The 27,419-nt window shown below is 39.8% G+C and overlaps 1 protein-coding gene across 3 annotated transcripts in view; it reads right to left on the minus strand.

The window, feature by feature from the left end:
- Positions 1 to 27,419, minus strand: part of MACROD2 (mono-ADP ribosylhydrolase 2) — a 1,573,191-nt gene that overhangs the window by 1,486,483 nt on the left and 59,289 nt on the right. For all 3 annotated transcript variants that reach the window (XM_059720129.1, XM_006260833.4, XM_059720128.1), the window contains exon 3: positions 24,190 to 24,297. In XM_059720129.1, coding sequence (XP_059576112.1) covers positions 24,190 to 24,297 — 108 coding nt within the window. The remainder of the gene's footprint in view (positions 1 to 24,189; positions 24,298 to 27,419) is intronic.

Raw genomic sequence — 27,419 nt, forward strand, 5'->3', positions numbered from 1 at the left:
ACACACATACACAGATCTAGACAGCCACAAACTTTCAAGAGCTGCTTGTGTATTATCTTTATTGCAAAGATGGTAGATTATATTGTTAATATAATTTCCCCCTGTCCGCCTACCTGTTTCACACATTGCAAATGTGTAATGCATGGCAGTGAGGGTCAGAGGCACTGGGAGACATTTTCACAGGCTTGCATTTTGCTTACTGGCTTCTATTCCACCACGGAGAACACATACCAGCAGACTCTCCCTATGCCTGAAGAAGGGTGTTTGTGCCAGAAAGCTTGCAAAGAACAATTTTTCCAACTATTTAGTTGGTCTAATAAAAGAGATCACATTTACCCAAAGAACCTTGACTGCCTATGTCCTTAGACCAACATAGCTACAACCAACAACCCTAAATTGTTAATATCACTGATTCAAAAAAAAATCTAAATCAAATAATAGCTAAAGGACTTGTGACCTCAGTGAGATCTGACAACCTAAATTATTTTAGCTGCAAGAGGAATCTAAATGTGGAGCCAAATTTGGCTTTGGATTTTAGCCAAATAATTTTATACCACACTGCTCTCCAATGCTAGTGAAGCACTGCAATGTAATTATTTCTATTTCTTCACAGGCATCTTTTGATATCTTTTCAAGGAATTTTAATAAGTTAACATATAGTTCAGAAATCAAAAATCCCTTCTTCACATGAGTGATGCAAGGTCAATGGAGTGCATTTATTTCTTGCTGACCTGAAAAGAGATATTTACATTGCAGAAGTGTGTGCACCAATATTGTATTCAGTGTGTCAAATTAAATGCATTGGTCAAAGTGTCTCCAGATACTGAATGAAAAGAATAAAAAAAAACAAAAAAACACCAGACCTATTAGCAGTTGTTCCCTCCTAACTTCTATTATACTAGCCAAGAAACAACCAGACACGAATTCCAGACATATTAGGAGCTGTAAGTATTTCCACATTAAACAATGTTATCGTGTTGCCATAAAACACTAACCCCACTTAGGGATTCTTGGTCAATGATTTGGCCACTTAATCAAACAAATGACAGTTGTTATCTGCATTCTGAATGTAGATACAAGGTAGTTAGACAACATGTATTTGCATAAGGTCAAATTTATCAGGAGAAAAAACTCGCATGCAAGCCAGAGTTAGTAATTTTTTTGGCTGTCTAACTCCCCACAGACTTCTATCCACTTCAATTCAAAGAATAAACTCTGAGGGTTAATACAGTACAAAAATAGTGTACAATGCTACATGAGAAACAAAAAGAATCTTTGACTTGTTTGTAGCTCAGTTCTAAATAACTACTCATTTACAATTCTGAAAAACTACGTATTTATTTTTACATGCATGCAATTTTTTTTAATATAAAGTTCTCAGACCACCATTACCACTATAACATTTGAGTAACTTCCAGCAGTACAGTATAGTATAAGTCATCACTTATGGCTCGTTCTCTCACCCTCTCCCCAGTAGGAAACATATATGTGCAAAGTGGTACTTTAGATTTTGCTTAGTGCTTTCTTACTGTATTGTTTAGACTGTTAAAGAAGGCCAGTCAAAAAGAGTTTTCCATTTGAAGCAGGTGGCAAGGTCCTCTATTTCTGTATGACTTTGTTTCACAGTCTTCAACTTGCTGCCAGGAAAGCTGTCTCTTGCACAACTGAGCTTTGTTTTTATGGAAGAAAGTTACTTCATGCCTGAGGAGCGAAGTTGCCAACCACACTCTTCATCTGAGAGAAGAAATTATGGATTTCCCGCTATATTTCACAGAAACACAATTTCATCACAAGATGAGTTTAATTAAAATAAGATAGGGTAGTAGAAGTAATAAAAATCCTTTTAATTACATTTTACAATTCTGGATTTGTCCTCAAGCTATGCAGTCAATCTTTTTCAACCTATATCAAAATGTAAAATAATCCTAAATTCAGTATAAGCTTTTTTCCTTGCATTCACCCTTGCTTTCAATGTTAAAAAGTTCTCCTTTTTAAAACAGTACATCTCTGCATGAAACACCAAACTGCAAGGGAGGAGTGATATAACAACAAAAACCACATTAAAAAAAACGGAGTAAAATCAGGACTTCCACTAAAACAAAATGAACACATTTCACAATAACTGACACTCTGTATCTTTCACCCCTACACATACCTCTTATGTTAGGCTACACTTCCTTCCACACTTACTACAATGCTTAAAAGTATAACTCGGTAAAAATTACTTTATAGTGTCCCTAAGGAGTGGCAAGTTTAATTAAATGCTGTCGATAGCAAATCTTAAAAAGCCATCAGTTTGGCAACCTCATACTGGCTTCTTGTTTGGTGAAATAAAGGCGGCAATGGCAACATTATAATGCTTGACAACATGGTACTCTTCTGGGGCATTTGGGTAGTCTGCTAACAAGCCACAGACTCTCATTCATTCACATGAGTACACCAGAGAGCAGGGAAGCATGGTGTAACAAACAAAGAAAATAACATGGGAACTCCGGCAGTTGCCCAGGTGATAGCAAAGCAACGTGCTGAAAAATTTATGGTCGCTAAGCAGCAGAGTTTAAAAAAAAAGAAAAAAGGAAAAAAAAATCAGCTTTACTTGCAACTAGTCTGCAGGGCAAGCAGTTTAGATTCATGGAATCAGAGCACACCCTAGTGACAGAAGCATGCCTACAGTAGCACTATTTAAAATACAAATCAGCTGAAGATACAGTTCTATCAAGAACTACAAACACTCCTTTGAACTATGTCAACATTTATAAAATATTAAGATGACTTGCTAGTAACCAAAATAAAACACTTTACCTACATAAATATTAATTTGGTTTCACATATTCTTTCCACTCGCTATACTACAAAGTGACTCGTGCCCATTATTATGCTGTATTTGCCATCCTTTAAACCAGGTATTACATTACCAGCTAATGAAAATATGCAAAAATTGAAAGTTTGCATGGAACATAAGCCACCTAGAAACTGTGTGTCAATTAATGTGTCACAAAAAAAGATAGTCCCAAATATAAATCATCCATCCAAACAGATTTAAGTTGACAAATAGTAATTTTCTTCAATTCAGCATGCCCAAGATTCAGTGCTTAAAATTTTCACTGCAGCCATTTTCAACAAGTTTGATAACTAAAATGTCAAAACCTAATTTACTTTCTGCATTTCATTTGGCTGGGACAGAAAAAGAAGCTTGTTGTTCCATTTTCAGGCCCTCAGGCAGGGTGGGCAATCAGCAGTGCCTGCCAGGTCAGCAGAGGGCCTGATCCTGTTAGAGCTGAATTGTCCAGGCCCTCTTCCCTAGCTGGGTGGGACTTCAGCTGACTCTGCAGATGTCAGGGGCCACCTACCCAGCTCCATAAAATCAGACCCTCTATTCCCGGATTTTTCTCTTAAAACATACACCCCTATTTCAAGTAGCTAAATTCTTGGAAAAGATACATGTCCTGTACAAGTAAATATGGTATTTCTATTAGAAAATAGATCATCAATTATATACAAATCTAACTGATAAACCCTGACTGAATACCAAACTACCTGGCCATTGCTAAAAGTACAGGCATGGATATATTTCATTATCTCTATATAGGTTGCATTTTAACGCAAGGAACTAGTACTTCCTTATTTACTTAAACACAGAAGCAGTCTGGAAAAACAAAAACAAAAAACAACACTTGCAGGATTCTGGGTAAAAAACAGCCTTTTAAAATATTAGTTATGCAGGGATTATAAAGCATGTATTTAACTTCAAGTCTTCTTGAAGTTGTTTTTAGGTACAAATATAATACTCAGGGCCACAATTTAATCTTTCCATCAAAAAAATCATAATAGTTGGGTAAGTTTTATTTTAAATAGCTATTACAGATGTTGCTATAAAAATTAAGAATTATTTAATTCAAAAGGACAGATATTAAACTTTAGGCAGGGATTGATTCTTTTTAAACTTAAAAATGTAATGAAAAGAAAATGAAATGTGTACTATCACAAACTAGTCACTTTGGCAGTTTGCTTTCTTTTTAATATATTTTCTCTCTCTCACACTTTTACAAAAACTGAATTTCCAGGGAACATGAATTTCCATTGACAAAAAAGCCTTTAGAGGAGAAAAAAATCACTGAATGAAAGGAAGTACTAATTCCTTTCTCTCCATACCGAATACAATTGATCTAAGGTATCCTATCCTGTCATACTATAGACAAACTATGGATCTTCTGCACATTTAATTTATTGTGAGACAGGTTTTAGAGGCTTTAGGCTCACTTTTTCATCTAGTGCAAAACTACAGAGTTTCACCAAATCTAATGGAGCCAAGTCAATATACACCGGGAATCTAGTTGCGTGGACCTGGAATAAGATTAAATTTAAGGCATGAGTTTGAAAGACATCTGAGGATTTTTGAATGGACTTCTATTAAAAAAATCTCAGTATCCAGTAAGATACGATGAAATCCTGCAGAGTAAATTGTTGTTGCAAAGTATATCATGATTATCCTGCTCAATGTAAGGTAACCATATTTTTAGTTTCATTCTGGTATGGTACTCCATGACTTTATCATATCTACTCCAACTGAATTTGGATATCACTTTAGATGTTATAGTGATTTAAAGTTTTGCCTGAAAGTAGTCCAAAACAATCTATAGACTCCCCTCTCCCATCAAACACATATGTACTTCCACCCCCAAATTCAGCTTATAAAGTAAATGACAAATAATAATAAGCAACACTTTGGATATTTTTTCTTTTAAATGCCAGTCATAGCACAAAGTTATGCACATTTGTTAGGAAGATTACAAATGTGTTTCATCATGCAGAGAAACACTGGGCCCTTGGTTTGATCCTAAAACTATATTGATAATGAACTATGGGCGTAGATAAGTGCAGCTCCCTGCTGTAACTCAGAAGGCTTTGCAGGAAGTGTTCTGAGTTACAACAATCCTCCTGAACCAGACAAGAGTTCACTGTTGGTTCTAAGAGGAAGGGGAATCTAGCTTCTGCCTGCCAGTCTGCAGCCAGTTTCCCCTAGCAAAGGCCCCTCCTCTCTCCCATCCTGTCCCTATTTCAGAATGGGAGAAGGGAAAGGGAGCAGTGAGAGCTCATTCTAGGGGTTCCCCAGCCAGCACTGGAGGGTGAGGTAGGTGAATTGAAGCCCCCCCCAGCTCAGGGAGGGCTCCAATACATCCACCCCACACTTCAGCAGGGGCTGAAAAAACCCCAAACCAAACTTCCTCCGTTCCCTTTCCCCCCTCCCATTCAGAAAACAGAGACAGGCTGGCAGGCAGTCCAAACACAAGTTACACCAGATGCTTTGTTTTGAAACGTCTTCATCTAATCCCTCCTGCAATGAGGGCTCAGATTTTCACCTCATGGGCCATCTTTGAATATGTCTGCAGCTGTGCACTTGTGTTTGGTCATAGCTATAGACTGCTTTCTGTGGCCAGATCGGGCAAAAATTGTCACTTCTGTCTGTGCCCTATATTTTCAAAATGGTAGTTCTCAGCTTGTTTGGTAGTCCCATTATTCACAGCTTTCAGCAGGATAAATTAGGTCAAACTAGTGTTTAAAAAAAGCTTATCAAATGATGACCAAAAGATTATACTAACCCTTTGAAAATTCTGAATATTGATTCATTCCAACTTATTACAGAAGAATGAAAAGGATTTGCAAAAGGCTCATTTAATTATAAAATGATAAAAAATTCAACTTTAAAGTAATGCTTTATACAGCAAAGTTTATTTAAGACTTACTTCAGTTATACGAAGGACCAGAAACTATACTTTTAAAGACTGTTCAAAAGCACATCAAGCAAAATTAAATAACACTTAGCAATTACAAATTAGAAATGAAATTAAACAATTAGCTTCCTTATGAAAAGAGAAATGCATCTTTTCTATCTGCGGAATCAGGATATTTCAGCAAAATGATTGAGAAAGAGAGACAATCAATATTAGATAGATAATAAGAACTCAGGGCTTCCAGACCTACTAGCATGCCTAAATCAGTTTCCTTTTCTCTTTTGAAAGTCTGAAACTAACAAGCAGATACGTCCAATCAGTTCTAGTTTAAAAACTAGTATTAGCGTACTATAATATAACTGGCTCTACATTGCTACTCTTAATTTTAAATATACCTACAGAAAAATCATTTTAGGGTTCACTTCATTTTATAGGTCAACAAGCCATAAATATTACATTAAAAAATGTTGTCCTTCTATAGTCAATTAGATAAAACCTGACATCTAAGCTTTTTACAATTTAATGCACCTTGCTAATCTGCCAGTCTGAAATTTTCTGGAAAAGTACCAAGAACTCATTCCAAGATTTAAATATGAGATTGCAGTAAATCAAGATTAAAAAAGAAAAAACTACTGACAGCTATAAAAGCGTACTTTGATTCCAACTAAATGATCTCCTATGTTTTAGAGTTCATTCTAGGTCCCAAATTTAAGTTGATGGTGAACAAAGTCATTTTTTAGATAGAGGTTTTGAGAAAGGAAAGTAATTGTATGCCCCACCCTGTTTCCATTTGGCCATAAAAGGACCTATTCCAATTTTCCAATTCAGGATATTTTTACACCGTCAACATAGTAAAGAGGCAAGCTGCTATCATCTGTAGAACAAGTAGAATGAAAGACTCAGAATTAAAAAAAAAAAAATCCACTCAAGAGCATGAAGGACATTTTTACATGTTTTCCTGGCTGGTGGGGCGGCACAGTAATTAGAGCAGCTGTGAAAGCGGGGGCGGGAAAGGGCCAGCAGCACTGGCCTCCCCCACCTGCCTGAGGTGGTGGGGGGCCGAGGAGGGAAAAAAAAGGGCCCGGATGTGGCACAGCAAGAGGGGGGAGGGAGAGCAAGGGGAACAGCACTAGACGAGAAGCGCTCTGTCCCTGCTTCACCCTCCCATACTGGGACCAGCATGGAGGGACTAGAGACACAACACATGGAGGGGGTAAAGCCAGTGACTTGGCCCCCCTCCTTGGAGCTGGCGATGCTGCGGGGTAGAGTGGGCTTGGACCCCAAGTGGCAGGGGGGTGTGGCCCAGGTCTATTGTAGGTGGGGAAGTGGGACCAGGCCGGCCATAGTGGTGGGGAAGGGAGGAGCAGGCCCACTTGCACTCCTGCCCTCCCCCTGCTGCCGCAGGGGGGAATGGAGGAGCAGCCCTGGACCCCAAGCAGCAGTGGGGAGTGGGGGGAGCAGGCCCAGGGCCAGCATAGGGGGGTGGAGGGAGAAGCAGGCCCACCATCACAGGTGCTGGGCTGAAGTGAGCCTGGGCCAATGCGGCAGCAGTGAGGGGGGGGGGAGTTGGTGTGGGCACAATGAGGGGTTGTGGCTGTAGACCAGGCCCAAAGAGAGGTGAAGAAGCCAGTACGCCACAGTGGTGAAGGGAAGGGAGGAGCAGGCCTCCTCTGCCCCTCAGGCTGAGCCCACTCCACCCCTCTCCCCCGCCCCCCCATGTCAGTCCCGAGCTCACTCCTACCATCCCCCTGCTGCCACTGCATCAGCCCAGTCCTGCTGCTCCATCCACTGGCCGCCGTAGCAGGCTGGCTTTGTCCCACCCTCGGGCCCACTCCTGCCCCACACCCTCCCTGCATCAGGCCCAAGCCTGCTCCTCCCCTCCCTCCACTGCCAAAGTGGGGAAGGGGGGAGCGTGCTTGGACCCCAAGCGGCAGAAGGGAAGGGGGGAACGGGCCCGGATGCAGGGGGGCAGACACGGGGCTCCGTCCCTGCCCACCCCCCCATCATTCTTGATGGGCAGTTGGATAATAGTCTATAAATATCTAACTTTGGTTGCAAAGGCAGATAAAGCCGACAGTGTATTTTGTACAACAGTAAGAATAAACACAATTTAAAGTTACCATCTCTCTGGGTGTTTTTAAGTTTCTCACTGTGATTAATAGAAATAGGTCCTTATTTCCCTATATGTTTGTGGTGGATTCAGTTTTTTGGTTTGTTTGGGGTTTTTTTTAATTAATGAAGTTCAAGACCTCAGAGATGAAAGGTCATGCAGTTTTAGATTATGGTTCTAGCATTCCACCCTTTCATTGTAGATGACATCCAGAAGATAACATCCACCATTACCCTTGGAAAGTGTTCTGCTTCTAGCTTTCACTATCAATTCCTACTCCTGAAGTAAATATTTAACTACTATCAGAATAAAAGTTTACAGGAGTCCCAGGCTCAGAAGAGGCCCATGAGCTATTCGCCCACAGGTTAATGACTTTAAAAGGAATCAAAACAAAGAAGATAAAAAATGAAAATATTCGTAATTTGCTGGGTTATGCCATATCTGAAAAATCCTTAAAGATGGGACATGCGATAAGATCTATAAATTCTCTAGCACTTTGCTGACTGTATGTGGCACAAGAGAATGTAGGATGCTGTGGAGACCAGAATTTATTGGGAAACTAATCAAGGGACAAGCCTGAACTACAACAGAGGTTAGGAAGGAAGACCTAGGCTGGGGTACTCAACCCCCAGACTGCGGGACAGATCCAGCCCCGGTGCCATGTCATCTGGTACACAGGATCTCCACAGGTCTAAAAATTTGGCAGCAGGGAAATGGCGGCACTGCCCTCCTGGCACCAAATTACTGGACCTGTGGGGAGTCTAACAGGCCAGACAGTGTAGCCCTGCATGCTGAACCAGGCTTTCAGAATGGCATGGTTGTCCAAGACTCAACCCAGTACATGGGACTGATCAGGAATGGCACCAGGCTTTGGGACCCCATCCCAGCATGTGGAGGCCAACTGAGGCTCCATGGGGGCCTGCTGAAGGTCTGTGGGGCCTGATCTAACCTGTGGACCAGCCCTTTGCCACTCATCTGGCCTTAGGGCCCAAAAGGTTGAACACCATTTGCCTAAGATCTCTGAAAAGAGCTATACAATTGAGAGAAGCAGGGAAAGGCAGAAACTGCCATGGCTAATCCCCCTCTGTGGTTGTGAAAGAAACCCTTTGAAAGGAATAACAACAAGAAGTAGAAAGTAGTTTAATGGAGAGGACAGGGATGGGTGCAGGGTAAGGCAGTGTGAATGATCCTGTCTGAATGCATAATCAAAATCATTATCCTAAAGTGACGCTATGCAAATACGAATTAAAATTTATGGTTAACACCTAACTGTGAACAATATCACTATGGAAGATTCAACTTTTAAGCATAATGAGGGCAGTTGGAGATAAAATGTAGATATGTAGGTGCAAAATTATGCAGCAAATTAGTATTGTTACAACTAAGCAATTAATTACATGGATGCCAAACAAAAGACAAACAGCTATGGGACTTAGTGTCACACATTATTTTACACCATTTTAATTAATTTTACATATCCATCCCACCATTAAGGCTATGTCGTCAATGGAGCATTGCTCAGATTGACATCTCAGAACTGAGACCTAAAGGTTTGGTGGCTTACAAAAAGAACTACCATATTTACTTGAATCCATGATGACCCTGAATTTAAGACAACCCCCCAATTACTGGATTCTATATATGGAAAATTTATTAATTTCTTATAGTGTTCCAGCCACCTGCCCTCCTACCCATTTTGTTCACGAATCTTAAGATAAGGGGCTTTTCCTCCCATGTTGACTGGAGAAAAAATCCTCACTCTAGATTACAGTAAATACAGTATATGTTACAGCAATTTATTAATCAACTTCCAAGTCTAGAGATCTACTACTATACTATTAGATATATGCTGCCTTAAATATTAAATTTGTATACCTGGACTAGAAATCATGATTTCTTTATAAACAAACAGCTAGATACACACAATACTATAGCATAGTGTGTGTGTCTATATAGACATTGAGCCCAAATTTAGAAGCTGAGAAGGAACAATTACATTAATTTTGAGCTCAGAAACTTGCAGAACTCTGGAAAAGCAAAGCACAGAAATTCTGCATTGTTATGGAAGGAAGAAATAGCTTCTCTTTCTTGCCAAGTCAAGCAGAGGTCAAAACTACATACAGACTGTTTCACAGCCCATAATCACGTACATAGCATGCAAATTTTAATCTATATTTAAATGACCAGCATTTAAAAAAAACTTAGAAAACACATTTCAAAGGACTAACTACTACATTATTTGGAGATCAGAAAGGAAAAAAAATCAGGGGAAAAATAGTATTTCATAATCTTATAATTTGTCAGCGTGACATTTTGAATAGCAACTGAACTCCAATTTAAGTCTTATAATTTTTGTCATAATTTTCCACTTTGTTGATCAACAAAAGTTTTTATCTAATTGCTGTATTAATGAAGAGTTAAGGCACAACTCACTGAAAAGCAGAGCCAACTGGCACATGTGTAACCCTGCAATAATATGGCTACATTACTTGTAGTTCAAGACATAGGCACACCTCAGTATAACACTACATTGAATGGTTTAAGCATACCTTTTGCGATTTCCCCACTTCTTTACCAACCCACTGTTGTGGTGCAGTGGTGGAATCCTTGTTCAGTTCCTGGATGCCCAAACAAAAAGAGCTATTGAGGCACCAAACATCCAGACTCAGTCTGGCTTTTGGATACAGCTCAATGGTCAGCAGTGGGGGAGGGTAGATGAAAGATCTGGGCAGCCTCCATTCCTCCATGCTCCTGCCTAGGCGTATGCATCAAAGGTGGTGACCTCTTACACATACACCATGATCCAGAAGGATCAATAATTGTCTACTGCTACTTCTTTACAACACCCCCAACATACCATACATATTGGCCAATCTTCTGAGAAATGACAAACAACAAAAACCTGAGGTTTTTAGCTTTCTAAGTCCAATAAGTGAAAAAAGTCATTTTTTTCCAAACAGGAGCCACAGGCAAGTTTTCAAAATACACAGCATTTTATACTATTCATATGAATGCTATCCTGTGATACAATGAGACATACAACATTTTAGGCAGAACAGTTTCTTTTAGGATAATTTGAGATAGGAAGTCGTAAATTTGGGGGCCGGGTAAGGAAGTCAGACTTAAATAGGAAACTGACTTCAGTCTTTACTAAATAAGAAGTATATAACAAATATTTGATGTACAAGACTGTTGTGCCACACCTCTCAAATCATATCCCTGACATCATATACAAAAAGAGATATCAGCTGAACTTAATCTTAATTGAATCCATTTACTTCAAGTACTAGTTTCATTCTAATATAATAAAAGACTTAGTCTGCCTGCACGCCTGTCTGCCCATAATGCTTTTGGGAAATTGCAAATGTGGCAAGAGGGCGGGCAGCGATTGACTGCGTGGCCCGGACTGCATGGGCCCAAGTTTGAGCCGCTGCTGGGGAAGTTTGTGGCAGTGGCGAACACGTCTTGGCCACCTGAGCAGAGGGGCTTCCCCGTGCCTCCCTGCCTGGAAGGCAAAGGGGGTGTCACAGTGGAAGCGGCCCCCCGCCACACGTTGCCACCACCCCCCAGAACAGCCTGCAGGGAGGGAGGCGGATGCAGGCTAGGCGGATGCAGGCCAAGCAGAGGTGGAGTGGAGGGGGGAGAGGGAGAGTAGAGAGGGACCCGACCTGGAGCACCTGAGGGTGGGGTGGAGCAGGGCCAGACAAGGAGCAGATGGGGGTAGAGCAGGGCTGGATCCAGAGTTGGGGGGGGGCAAGGGAGCGGGGCCAGACCTGGAGCAGTGGATAGGGGAAGCGTAGAGTGAGGCTGAACCCAGAGAGGCGAGCAAGGGGGGTGAGGAGTGGGTGGGGGAGGTGGAGCAGGGCTGGACCCAGAGTGGCAGAGAGGGCACAGGGCTGAATCAGGGCTCTGTCCCTGCCCACCCCCTTCCCGTCATTCTTGATGGGCAATTTGCTAGTTTCAATATATACATACAAATGTATTTAACAATTCATGTCAACACTGCAATGACAAAGGCTCCCAATTAACATCTTTAACAAATGCATTGGTGGGGGAGCTCCTTGCTCAAGACCATCCCCCCAGCCTTGTCTGGCCTCTCTGAATATCCCCTGAAATCAGCCCAGACATGGCATCTAGAGTAGGAAGAAGCCCTGGCTTCTTCCAACTCCAAGACACTGATTTTTCAGTCCTTGCCCCTCCCTATCCATGGCCCAACCTCAGAGAGCTACCTTCCAGTTCAGCTCCTGAGACAGAGACTTTACTGCCTCAAAGGAGAAGAGCACAGCCCCAAGTTCCAAACAACCAACTGAAAAGTAAAGACAGTATAGGTATGTAGTTAGTTGATGGGGCAAAGGGCACAAAGCAAAACATCCAGCATCTCCAAAATGTTAAGAAATGTCTCTGTCCCCAGTCCAGCCTATAAGGCTCCAAGCACCCCTAAGTTAGCTCAGCTGTTCTCTCTCCCATCCACACAGCCCTGAATGCCAAAAATTGTTTGACTGTTTTCCCTCTTCTAAATTTTCCCCAGCTCACAGGTTACCACCCTGTTTTCTTGGCTGCTCCATCCATAGTAACGTCTTTTTACCTTTTTTTCTTTCCCCTCACCCCCCATACAGGTTAGTCAGGAAAACTGAGGCATGCAACATTATTATAATATAAATACAGTTAAAACAGAAACATTACAACCCATAGAGTGTCGCAGAGGACAGCTCATTAAAGCAGCGGTTTTCTACCTGTGGTCCACAGACCCCTGAGGGTCCACAAAAAATAACTACTATCAACCAAAAGTATGAATATCCACACCTACATTTCAAAGGGGTCCAAACCTCCATTCAAAATTGCCAAAGGCACCAGCAAATGAAAAAAAGTTGAAAACCAATGCATTGAAGGAAAGGTGGAATGCTACATCACCTGGCACTTCCACTGACATAAAACTAGCCAAAACCTGAGGAGTAACAAAAAATGAATGGACCAACGCTCCTTACTACCAAAAGGGAACAAAGGCGCATAAACTTTGAAGTTGGTAACTCAAGAACTTCTGCGTTGTATCAATATAGTAATATTGACTCAAAGAAGCCTGTATATTTGTTGCACAGGATATAGGATCTTGCACTCTACTCTTTTAAACAGCCTCAGGCAATCTGAAAGATGAAGTGGAGTTTAGCGTAACCACTAAAGGTCTTCCTGCAGAAAACAATGACTCACAGCAAAGCAATAACATCACTAGATACCAGTGCTCTGAGGCTTATCTGCCTAGACCAGAACTTAAAGCTTCCATTCCCCAACAGAAACCCTTATCCAAATGAATTGCAACATGCACACATAAAAGTCATCATGGAGACAAGTCTTAATTTTATTTAAATGTACATGATTATCATATATAATTGCTCAGTTAAGATCAAGGAGCTATATCTATTAAATGTACTTTATAGAAAATTATCAAGTGAGAAAGTTGGGCCACATCAACCAAAAAAGCACTCAAGATACAAGGTAATGGAGTACAGAATATAAAGTTGGATAATTCTATAAATTGACTGAAGCCACATTTTGGTAAGTTATGTACAAATACAAAACAAAACAACCCCCCCACAAACCCCGCCAACCCACTTTTGTTGCCCTCTTCTGAAGAGACACAATCTAAATATAAAAGCAGAGGAAAACAAGTAGATCAAGATGCACAAGGGAACAATATGGACACAAAGAGACAATATTAGACTCACAGAAAGCAATTTCAGTGTATCAGCACAGTATCCACTCTCAAGCTCTTTGCAGGCATCACAGAAGATAAGATTTTAAGAATGGACTCACATTTGAGGTGACTTTGAAAGGTTTTGAAACATTTACAATCATTTACTCTCCAAGATATTGGCAAAACACCATGCTAATTGCATATTTTAAGTAAACGTATATACTTACAAAGAGCATTTTAAAAAGAATCCATGAAATAATCCTCAGGGGTCATGATTTCAAACTGAATTTAATATAGTGCAATGAAGCAGAATTGCTCAACATGACTTTGACTAGTCTTCTAAGTTTACATTTCATCTTTCAACTAGTGTCCTTATGATGACACACAAGATCTGTACTGCAGGTTTTAAAAAACAAGATCGTCATGACACTATTATTCTTCACATAATGCTTTAATCTAAGAAATAGTTTGTTTCCCCTAATTAATGCAGCATCCTAAATCTTATTATATATTACAAGGACAGTTTGTTATAACTTCAACAAACATTTTACATAATTCTATATATTTCAAAATCAATTCTACCAGAACTTTACAATACACTTCTAGTGAATTGTCTTTATGCAAACTTTTGGTTAATGTAAATCATCAATTTCCTAAGACACACCAGGAAAATATAGAAAACAGTGGGGAACCTCCCACCTACCAAAATACCACACACAAAACCTGAAACGTGAGGCTCAACATATTTTTCTGGATTTAAAATAATTTTTTTTAGGTTTTCCTAATGCATTTAAAAATCTGCATTAGTGCTTTTACAAATATGCACTACTTGTACCAGGCAGATGCTGAAAATACCCAGCAACCCATGAAGAAGTGTGTCATATTTAGATCAAGGTAAATGTTGAAAGAAAAATAAACCTCCAAATATACAGTTGTTTTGTTTCCTTTATTGTGAATTCAGTCTTGTGCATTCTGATTCCATATCAGAGTGAAAGAAAATTGTAATTGTAAATCCTATGTAACTTCAAAACGACCTTGGAATACTGACTGCACAACTACTCTCATTGTTGTCATGAAAAGTATGACCATAGCATCTAACCCCACTTCCATTTCACAATTTTAAAAATAAAGTTCAAGAAGATTAAAAAATCTATTTTTTTAATATAGAAAGGAGAAAGAAATGGAGAACTACCCAACATACACAAAGGGCAATAATTATGCTACATTGGATTTTCCTATGCAAAAATCAATCAATCAATAAATAAATAAATAAAATTTGAGGAGCCGTGGCAAAAAAGCATCGCTACTCAGTCACCAATAATCATTTTAAAGGTCCTAAAGTTCATAAGTCAACACAGCTAAAATTGATTTATAAATATTGTTGAAAAGCTATACCTCTCAATGGCAATATGATATATACTTTCAAGGTCTGACAACCTATAGACTGTAAATGTCAAATACAAATGTTGTACTCTGCTGGCAACTTGATGTCCTAAAAAAATCTGAACAACTGCTGAACTCCTAGGCTGAAACTACCATATGCAATGTTTATTTCCATGCTTGAACTGAGATAAAATGGACAGTGAATTTAAGTAAAAAATAACACCTGCTTTTTCTTTAAATTTTTACTTTTCCAAGGAGGATAAGGAAAAGGGAGGAAAATCCAACAGTAGCTCTCCTACATTACCATGTATTAATTTATACAGTCCTGGCAACGTATGAGATCTCAACTAAAAATGAAGTCAAATACTGCCATTTTCCACCATCCTCTATAACAGAATTTTCAGCCAGTTACTCGAGGAGTATTATTTGTATTACCATTGCATTTAAGACCACTAGTTATGGACCAGGGTCCCACCAGGCTAGAAGCTGCATACAAAAAAAGTTCCTATCCCAGAGTTTACAAAGTAAAAGACAAAATAAATAGATACAAAGGACAAACAAGGAAATAAGGAAACAATACTGGCCAACAAACAGGCAGGTAGCTGATGTTGCTGCTGTCAAAATTTGTATCAACATTGAGGCAAAGGATAATGGAAACAACCAAATGCATTCAGTAAAACAGGCTACCAAAGTTCATAAGGTTAGAATTATTGGGATGATCTTTGCCTACTATTTTATTCCTGCTTGTCATTATGCAGCAAACCAGGGCTGGTGAGATGCCCTAGTCATGTGGTGCTGAACCTTTGTTTGGCAGGCCGGATGAGGGCCAAATGGGCACTGCCTGGTCTGTCCATGGGCCACATCTGGTCCGTGGTCCTGATCTGGTGCCTGGGATGGTCACAGTGGGGACCCCAGCTGCACCAAGGGAGGGGCGGGGGGCATCCCACCCCCACCCTGGTACCATGGAAGAGGAGGTATGGCTTAGCCCCAATTAAGGTGCAGAGGGGTGGAGGGGCATGACCTGGCCCCAATACAGCTGAGGGCAGAGTGGGGAAAAGGGGTGACCCAGCCCCAGATTCAGCCGCAAGGGGCAAGAGGGAGTGGCACAGAGCTTGGGGTTTCAGAATCTGGCCAGGAGGAGGGTGGTCAAATTTCCCAATCAATGGGGAGTCCTGTGGGCCAGACACTACGGCTCCAAGGACCACATTTGGCCCATGGGCCAGAGGTTGAGCACCCCTGCCCTAGTTCAGTGGTTTGCAGTCTCTTTAGACTTGAGGCACCTTTGACGAGACTCAAGAAAGCCCTCAGAAAATGCCACCTCTTCATTTTGACTCTTTTTTTTACTACAAAAAAATAATAGAGCAACTTTTCTGTGGCAAAGAACTCAAAGATCACAACTATTTTTTTAAAATCTCTGGGTGAATCAGTTATCTTGTGAATCATGTTTGCAAGCCTAACAGTGCTAACATTGTGTACCACCGCACAGTACCCTTTCAAGGATCTCAAGGCACTCCACCCCAGGGTGCTGTGGCACCCTAATATTTCCCCTACAAAAAGAAACATGCCTGATGTAAAGTTCAAATCTCTTTGGCAGAGTCTGATTGCTAAACCCATCTCCCTGTACATCTGAGCCCTTTGCTACTCAAACTCCTAGGTTCACTGCTTTTACAGAATCTAGATTTGTACCCCTTCCAAACAAATATATAACTTTGCATTGAAACATAACACAACTTCTTTGGCCTTTCCTGTTAACAAAAGGTATCTTCAGCCAAAATCAGAAACACATGGCCACCTTGTAGATGGTTCAGCAATACTTACAAACACTGAGTACATTGCTAAAAGCTCAAAATTTTCTGTTAACATCAGTTGAATCTGATGTTTGTATACTGAGATGGCCTCCTTTTTCTAAGCTAACCTCACATTCATTACTGCTTCTCTGTGGGGGCTAAAGAAAAGGAGCCCATTATATATATTCCTTGGTCCAGAGGAAACACATTTTCACGTGTCTAACAGCTGCCTGCATAATATTTTTTCGGAAGTGATCCGCTGACTAAGACAAGACAGTGCAGCGACCTCAAGTAATCTCACATGCCACGTCGCTAATATGTGAAATCCAGTGCTAGCATATTCAGATGTAAGCATTTCGCAAGACTCAAAAAGAGATACTGATGACAGTAATAGAAGTGCCATTCTTTTTTTAACTTCTAATGAGAAACTCATGCTTCAAGATACATCATAAATGCAAGGGAGACAGGACACTTCCTTCCATATGCACAGAAACTTTATACATTCCTCTCAATCATTTAGCACACACACACAAGATATCTAACTAGATAAACAATTGATAAAAGGAATTTGAGGTTCTCACCAACTGCATCCTAGGTCAATCTCTGTTCATCTTACTCCTTTCAGAGAAAGCATTTACACATGCAAACAAACCCTCCTCTTCTAGTTCTGCACGACAGTTATCAACCTGAACTGTCAAAAGTTATTTTCATTTCTGATTTAAATCTCAATGTACAATGAGAATTTATTAAAAGTTAACAAATATTTAGCTGATCTATTGATAGTAAATACCCGCCTTACACCAAGTTCCAATTAGGCTGTGATTTCAGGCAAATTCAATGATGGGGATGTAGATTAGATGCAGCATCCCATTCAAATGTTAATTCAGGTCTCTTCCAACTAGACTGTGGGCCTTATTACACGGTAATTTGAGGCAGTTCCTGGAGCTCTTATCCCTGAACTGTCCACACATTAACAACTTAGAGCAGCAGTTCTGAACCAGGGGTACATGTACCCCCAGGGGGTATGTGAGATATATTTCACACATTGTCTAACACGGGTCGAAAAATTAATTTCTCATCGAAAGGGGGTACCTAAAGCCTCATTCTGAGACCAAGGGGTACGTCGACTGAAAAAGGTTCAAAACCACTGCCTTAAAGTGATTTTAAGCACTCATTATGGGGTTCAAAGCTACAGCACTCCAGGGCAGGATTATCTCTGATCCACACTACCCAAATCCTGTTCCATTAAGGTGTAGCCACTCCCCACAGATGTGCTGCCCAAGTCGAAGTCCTCCACTATCCCAGGATCTCATGCCTGCCTCCTCTCCCCTCACCCCCCTGGAGAGCCAGGATAGAAGCCTGCCCTGCCTCACCAGACCTCTACAGCACTTATACAATTTACATTTTTTTGTGCAATCAGGCACCTGAAAGCACTCTACAGCTGTGACATAATACACATCCATGACTTCAGAGTGCTTTTTGCATGATCGGACATTTAAAAAAAATTAACTCTAATCAAATCAGCTATTAGTTGAAGGTGCTCCAGCACACAGTGCCTTAGGGAACTCCTGTTCAGGTTCCCTGCACAAGTTAAGTGCAGGTGATTCCTCCCACATCCCATGCACCTTTGTGAGGCTGGGCTGGTGCTTGTGCTGGCTGTCACAAAGAGGAGAACCTCCTCCCAGTGCTCCTCCCCAGAGGAGGGAGGGGGTGAGAGGTGGAGGTGGAGGAAGGTACCTCTGCTGGGGCCTTGAGGGAAGATGGTCTAGGTCCATGAAGAGAGGGGGCTCCATGGCCCCCGCTTCCTCACCCTCTTTGCTCCAACTCCAGCCATGACAAAGATGAGCTAGCAGCTGCATGCTGCCACTGTAAAAAGGCTTAGGTGGAGAGTTGGGGAAACAGAGTCCTCCCTCCCGACTTCATAGGCCTGGCTCGGCTTTCCCCAATACCCAAGCCAGGGTACCTGGGGGGAGGAGGGGGGCTTCCCACCTGAGCTTCTTGACAGTGGCAGCATGTAGCTGCCAGCTCGTAACTGCCGGCAGAGCTTAGCCATGGCCAAAGCTTGGGTGGGGGGCAGGGGCACGGTTGGAGAGAGGGGTGGTTCAATAGCTTCCTCGGAGGCTGTTGCAGGCAGGCTTGAGCTCCCCCCTTCCCCCCCACCAGGTGAACAACTGTTGGGTTCAGCGGCACTCTAACTCATGGAGCTTTGTGTAATGCACCATGAGTTAAAGCACCTCCCAGATGTGCCTAAATGCCTGTAGGCACCCCTAGTGTCAACGCACAGCTACAGCTCCCAGTCCTGCCCCTGCTTACAAGGCCACTAGCAGCAGGTCACAGCTGTGCAGGTAGGAGACAGTCAGAGAAGGTTGCTAGACTAAGGGTGTGACTGTTCCAAATTCCAAGCTAGCAATAACACCAATCAGTATTTGTAAGGCTCATAGCATGATGTATAACAAGGCCCTGCCATTACCTGAGGAATAACTTTTAAATGATGTCACCAGTGGAGACATAGGAACATTATTAATAAATGCTCAACTGATAAGATGGCTTTAAATTTTCTAAGTGGAAATGATTTATTCTTGACTATAGTGTATGTTTTGTGGTGCTCAAGGATTTGAGAAATAAATTCAAATCTCATCTTCTGTGTGTTTGTAGTTAAACATATAATTCACTGATCCTCTTTCCTATTTCTTATTCTTATAACTTCTTTGCTACCAGTTGTATTTTCAATTTTACAATTGTTGAAGTGCATTCTTTGGTGACGCTCATCGCCCACACTGTATCCCATATCACATTCTCAGAGCAATTATTGCCTGACAAAGATGTCAGCTAAGACTATGCTCTATCAAGCATCTAGATGATATTTTTCCCCTGGTATCCCTGATGGATTCTTATGTTTTTATAATTTTAAGCAGGATATTCATTTTCCCTAAATCAATATTCACTATACATCAGCACACATACACATTCCCTGTTGTATTTACCATCTATATGTAAATTCAGCCAAACATTTAAGGATAAAGTAGCATGATTATAAATACCATAATATTTAAGACAACAATATTTTGCAGGCTCAGTCACTTGCTCTTAAACATCCTTGCAATATACTCAGGCAGACCAGCTCAGTCCAGTATTATTGGGCATGCTTCTGAATTAATTTCCACCTCAGAGCTACAAGATGAAAATTCTAACTGTGTGATAAATTAAGTTGCCAAATGAAATGGATTAGCAATCAGCAAAACTGCCTGATAGGCTGTCAGATCTGTTTCAGATTAGAATTCATCCTCTCTCCCCACCTGTTCATTAAGCACCAAGTTCAAGGCAACTTCAGTGACTGATTGCACTTTAACAAGCTGTTTATAAGAGAAGGTGTAGCTCAGCTAGTCAACATTTCTATACTTAAACATTAATTTAAGAATAATTTGCAGATAATATATTCAATTCACAATATATAAAAAATACCTCTACCTTGAAGTATAATTTGGGGCATGACAGAGATGTGATGCTTCATAAAATTAAAATTTAACAAAGCGAATCAGATTGCACTTCAAGGTCAACAGAAGCGGCGAAAAAAGTCAAGCAGTAAATCTACTGCTTTATCCAGTTAAGAAAGATGAGAAGAACAGTAAGGTAGACAGTTGCACTACCAGGATACTTAAAAATCAGTACAGAGTACAGAGTGAAAAGCTTAAAGAAAGAAAATTTAAAATGTGTTTTATTAATAAATGTGCAGTCTTTAACATGAAACTAAAGTCGCTTCCTAAATCTAATTTTCCAAAGTCAAATAGCAGGATCAGTTTATGCATTAAGCAAGTCTAAACATGCGTTATTAGAAACGGATCTTTTTCCCAAATAGCATTTTCTTCAGACAGTGAGACAGAGCTACTATCAAGAAAGTAATTAAATGTTTGCCCTTTTTTAGTTGTCTGAGAGCTATACATGATGCATTTCTTTAAAATACTACTGTCTGTTAACCTGCCAGGGAACAACATCTTCCTTGCATCTGGGTACTAACACTAGCTGTTGGAAAACCCAAAAGATGAAGTAGGACTCCTATATCAGGGCTCCTCATTCTACTAATACTACTGAATTAGCACCTTGACTGACTCTTGAATCCCCACAGAGTTGTTAAGGAGTATACTACAGCGAAATCCTTTACTTGGGCAGCATGAGCAATGTGAATTAATTAGCATGTTAGTATTTAAGTGAACTAGGGGAAAATATAAAATGGATTCATTATTATGCCTCTTCTGTTTCTTGATCATGCCTCACTGACTTTTCTCAGTGAAAAAATATTAATCTGATTAATTGTACTGTCCTTCTATTTGCACTTCTGGAAAAAAATCCTGTTAAAAGGTGATAATTATAAGTTTTTCCCACAATGTAGGGCAAATAAAATTACTACTAGTTTCCACTAATTTGGTTAGCCATGTAATTATCTTAATCCAGTTATTTAATGATAAGCAGCATGGTTAAAACTTTATCAGAAAATACAGGTGCTTTCAATGACACATTAAAGAGCAGACAACATAGTCTGTGGTTGAAGGGTTTCTAATTTGTGCCCATCCCAGAACCTGAATCAACTCGGTACATGCTCCCTACATTATACTGACAGAAAGTGGGCTTGTCATTCGTTAACTGGAGATCAGCAAAAATGAATTACTGCATAGGAAGTCTGACATATCCCACTACTGAAAATCTAGGAATCCAACTGCAATATCTACTTAATGGGGAAAAAATTAATAGCCAAGGGAATATTGAGTAATTCCAGTATTTACAAGAAACTAAAAGTGGAATCTAGGGAAATAGCTGAATATTAGTTTTGAAATGGCTATATAAATATTTCATAATTTTGAGGTCAAACTGGGGTTCTCCATTTATTTCTGCATTTGTGACAGCCTAGTATAGAACAGCTGACTTGAAGTGACTAATAGGTAGACAAGATGACTATTTCCATCTTAGCCTTTATTATTATTATTATTATTATTATTATTATTATTATTATTTTGCTTTTCAGTAGTGCTTAGAAGCTGCAGTTGAAAACTAAGGCCTTGCTGTACTCAAACCCATATGCACACACAGATACGAGGTAAAGAATCTCCAAAGAGTTTACAACCTAACTATTCTAGACAGCTAAAAAGTGTTAGGAAGGATTAGGTTATTTTGTTTTGCATTACAAGTATTGTGGTTTCAGTTTTGCAATACAATCTCAGAAAGCTACACCTTCCACAAAGTACTTCTAATCAAGAAGAAAGGAGAATTACCTGTCAGTTCTAACATAATGTACCTTAAAAGAGTGGGGGGGAAATAATTGAGGGCAGTGACTTGTAAGATTGTATTGTATGTGCCCGAAGCACTTTTGGAGCCAGAATTAAACAACATATAGAAATGTTTAACCTGTTAAAAGGTCAGCTGTCACAGTTTTATTAAAAAAAAGAACATGCCTCAAGGAAGATTTTTTTTCAAGTAATTACAGTGAAGAATGAAGCAGCAAAAATAATTTTCATATGCGCTTTTAACAGAATCCTTACAAAGGAAGATTAAGATAGCAGAATATCCAAGAAAAAGCACCAAAATGGATTGATAACTGGCTACTGTAATATTATTAAACAGACACCACAAACAATAGCTCTGAGAGGATGATACATTAGTGGGGGGTACTTTCTTTGCAAACAAGGAAGCAGGATATCCCTGAATACGACCAAAACTGTACAGCTTCACAATCATCCTTTTAGTGGCATGATGAGATGCGACTTTAATGGCTTCACACCATGTCACAGTTTTCTGCTTGTAATCCAAAAGCCACTTCCATCTTTTTGGGGGCAGGGGGAAGGTGGGGTGCAGGGAAATGAAGGGAGAGAAGAGCAGGGGGTTGGAATACAAAATCATACTCAATTTGTTCATGATGTGGAACAGAACTGGAGCAGAGCAGAGGGGAGCCTCCACTCAAACAACATTAACCAAAATGTGAAAATGCCTGACTGCTTTATCTATCTGCATAAAACCAAGAAGGAGAACTCCAGGTGCCCCACAACAGAGCTATGCATTGGATATGCTTACCAGTTAAGAATTCAGTTGCATTTCCACTGCAGAGAACGCTAAATCAAAAGTTTCATTTATTTGCCAGGAATTCAAGGAACTACCAAACTGAGTAGCAGTAAAAAAAACGTTATTATCCTAAGTGACTTTAAAGAATGAATCCACCTATATCCTACAGAATCACCCCATTATCTAAGGCCACTGACCGATATGGAAAAAAGACAAAACAAAAAAAAAAAAGCATTTTACTGGAAGAGTAACAGTAACTCTTACTGTCCTTAACAGTACAGGCAAGTTACAGCACATATTCTTACTTCTGTTTCACAGATCTTGAAAACAAAACACATACAAGTTAATTTTAGCAAGAACAAAAATTCAGGTCCCTAAAGAACTACCATATTTACCCAAATCCAACACAACCCTGAATTAAAAATGACCCCCATTAATTAGTTTCTATGCATGGAAAATGTATACATTTGTAATCATTTTCCATATACAGAATCTAATTATGAGATCATCACTAGCACCACCATTGTAGCAGGGAAAGCAGTGGTACTGGGGCAGGCAATGAAGGTCAAGCAGTAGGAGGGACAATTTACACCCTGCTGCCTTTATGTGTATATATATAGATATATATATCTATATATATACAGATATATATAGATATATATATCTCTATATAGGAGATATATATTAGTGTCTACCTTTTCTAAAAATATTCTCTTTAAATCTCTCTAAATGCTTTAAAAACCTATGCATAGTTGTAGTATCCACTGAGGATCAACACAGACAACCCACATCAGATTTGGAAAGAGAAATGTCTAATTAAAGGCTCCCAGCCACTAAGAAAGTTCAGCCAACATCTCCCTCTCTCAGAACAGTTCCAATATCTCTGTTAAATGCAACTGTGGCAGTCTGGCACTGGAGAAGAATCTCTTAATTAGGAAGGACCTACTTCATTTGGGATTTTTACACCTAATGCCAACATTTTAAGATATTGATTTGTGTGTGCATGTGTAACAAACGACGGGAATATTGAAGTACTAATCTCTGTGACAGATACTCTCAAATAGAAGTTACCTGCTGAATTTTGTACTGTGTTAAATTTATGAATGGGTTGTAGGTGTAACCCAACAGAGCACACCGCAGTAAACTTCTAATTTTAATGTACAGCCCTCTAAAAAAAAAAATCAGCTATCCAAATCAAGAAAAAAAATACAGATCATTTATCTCTTATCAAAACCAAGACTCAGTCAGCATTTTTCAATAATCCTTATTATAGTAAAGGTAAAGATTAGCTAACCAACCATACACAGATTATTAACTTCTTGAGCAGCAGTTTCTGTCAGGTTACAGTTTCCATAGGATAAATTCACCCTATGCAGAATTTCAACACACCAAATTTTATGCTATCACAATTTGTCATGCATGAAACATTTAAACACTTACCTGCATTAACTATGGCGTCCACCTCAAGCAGGGTAATATCACCTCTATAGAGAGAAACCTTCTCACTCAGACTTTTCTTCACCTGCAAAACTTCCTTAGTGTTTTCATCTGCAAGCCAAGGAAAATAGATGAAGAATACTAACAGAAGTAATACCCATGCATTAAAAATTACACACATATACACACATATGACAGGCAAAAGATTCCAAGCCATCTTTACCACTTTAATAATAAAATCATCCTAATAGTCTGCACTACTATTAATGCATTATAAATGGGCTATCAATTCTTTCTGTAAATAAAAATAGGCATAGTACTATCTGTATGTATTTTGTTGCAATTATGCATTTGTTTAAATCGCTGTAAGTTTGGGAACAACCATATAACAGTCCCTGAAGCACAATTTTGAGCTGACCGTGCTAGGTAGGGTTCTCAATAAAAAGAAAAATATTATTTTAAAACAAGCCACATTTATTGTCTGTAAGCCACAATTAAGTTTTATTTTGAAAAACAACCTGTTTATACATAAAAATATCAAGTATTTGTTATAATGACATTTTTCAATTTCACCTCTAGGGGGTGTGGCTAACCCAAAAAAACACTAGTTTCATTGCTATACCTATAATGCTAAAATTAACTTCTGGAAAGCGGGGGGGTTTCTTGCAGGAGGATGGGGTGGAAAGGGATGGGCTTGTTTGTTTAGGGGTTTTTGGTTTTTTGTTTTTTAACTACAAAACATTTTAAAACCCCTTATCTGGTTCCATATAAGGGCAGGGAGGCCAGGGGGTGGGTGGGGAGGGGAGGGTTTCAACAATGTATTTGTAAACATTTTTAGAATTACTCTTCCATGTTTGCGAACAGCCATGGTACAGAAATCAATAAATCACAATAATATATATGGGGAGAGAAAAAAATCTTACTTACTCAAGGTACTCTTATTTAAATTACCAAACAGCTATATGAACTCTAGCCTTCAGGTAAAGAGGACAAGAAGAATAAAAGAAAACTTTTAGCAGTCTTTAAAAACCTCCCCCAACAAGCTCACCAAAATCTAAATTAAGACTTGCAAGAGACGACCCCAAATTCATAAATCTTCAACATTAAATACAGCAATTTTCAAAAGAAAAAGGTCATGAACAAATCTCTAGATGTAGGTAGCAATCAAATATACTCCATAATTGGCCTAAATTGTTGGAGGGCACAGATGGGGAAGTCAAAAGAAGAGACCGCACATATGAGATTTTACAGACTATATTTTAACATATTTTAGGTAAGCAGAGAGTAGAAACATGCCCTCTGCTTCTCCATGTCACCAGTTCAACTCAGATTTATACAGTATAACAGGCAGATATCTGCCATATCTGTCAGTAAATTTATCACTAAATACTTTCAGGAACATGCCTTGGACAATAAACTGAGCTCATGTTCATTCCTGTACTGTAGGTGTCTAAGTCATGAGTACAGGAATACGATGTTATTTTCACAAAGTCATTTTTCAAGCCATGATATACTCCTCTGGAGTCTTGGGTCCAAAAGTAGGTTGGAAGTGTAACTAAACTGTTAACCTGACAATCTGAATAAGAAAACATTTTCAAAATGCATAGTGATACCTGTCTTTGCAAGGGACAAACGTTAAAGGTGCCATTAAGTACACCTTGAGTTTAAAATGGGATAAAAAGTCTTCAGTTTTAAATTGTGACAAGCCCTATACAGAGGATACTGCTGGCACTTGACCTACAGTGAATATATATAATACATTTTCACCATATGTAGACATTTGCTCCAAATGGTCATTCCAAACTTCTTGAATCACAATACTGACTTTTAACCAACAGTTATACAGAATGTACAATCTAAGGACCTCCTTCCCCCCTTCACACTTTCCAAGTGCAAAAGATTATAGTCAAAACTATAGTCTGAGTCTGAATCATATGTAGACTCTGACAAGGCAACCTCTATAGGTGGTGCCTATCAAAAGTAAGAAAAGTGCTGTGGTTGGAAAACGTTGTGACCTGCCCAAGTTCAGCTAAGATAAGGAACTTCAGCATCAGAGGAAAAGCAGAAACTTTCAAGCTGATACATTCTAGAAATCTGGAGGACATTCATCTCCAGCCTTTTTAAGCACAGTCTGCAGACCACAAATGAAGACAGAATACTTCAGTAGCAGATCAGTGGCAGAGGCTCTGAAAGTTTCAATGGTATCTTTAAACAAATCCGGAATTTCAAATGTAGGAGTGGGCGGTAAGAGAAGAGGCAATGAAGACAAAATGCTTCCTCTCAAGGAACTCCAGATGTGAGACCTCCTCCAAATGCTAGCATTAGAGCTGCCACCAGCTGCCCTGCTGACTGGAGCAGAGGAAATTAAAAGTCTTTGTGAGTAGCTACTGTCAGAAGGTGTACAGTACTTATTCCACTTGCCTGAATCAGAAAGAAAACACTGCGGACTTCCTTAGGACATATAACTGGAACGGGGTTTTGCCTTCTTAGAGTGTGCTGGATGTAAATTACCCGCATATGGAACATTTCTCAGCAACATGGGATTCTCTTAAACCACTTTTTGGCTTTGTAGACCAAGTGAGTAACACAGAGTTGGTCTGCAAGCCAGATGAGGCCCTGCGCCATCTCCGTGTGCTAGAAATTGGGCCCTGTGCCACCCTGTAAGCCCAATCCAGCATGCAGGGCCATATTATCTGGCCCAAGAAAATTAAGAGTAGAAAACATGTGCAACATGGCACAGGACTGCAAGCATGACCTGTGTGTACAACTAAGACAAATTGTCTGTAAATGTTTGAGCACACATACTCCACCATGGGGATATCCGTGTAGATAATAACTTGTAGGAGAATGTTTGGTTCTTAGAATGGAAGACTTATCTCCCGCACATGGACTATTAAGTGATCTTCCTGGTCCAAATGATACTTACAAGCCTATAAACAAACTTCTCTTCCAAATATTTTCACACCAGCAAAATATCAAAGTTCATTCACACTTTGTTTCTTTCCTGCCCATCTGCAAAGCTTCTATGAAAGTTTTAGGACAATTATAAACATGGCAATACAGGATCTACGACAGGTTAAAGAATTCACTAAATGTAATCAGTCTGATCATAACTAAAATTACAGCATGCACAGCCTGTGAATCCAATAAGGACAAGCCACCAGAAGAGAGGAACACTATTTGCCCAACAGCGGCAGAAAGCTGAGGGTCACTATTTCCTGTTCTTAGCTAAG

The sequence above is a fragment of the Alligator mississippiensis genome, chromosome 1 (genome assembly GCF_030867095.1).
Source record: "Alligator mississippiensis isolate rAllMis1 chromosome 1, rAllMis1, whole genome shotgun sequence".
In the NCBI taxonomy this organism is placed as follows: Eukaryota; Metazoa; Chordata; order Crocodylia; family Alligatoridae; genus Alligator; species Alligator mississippiensis.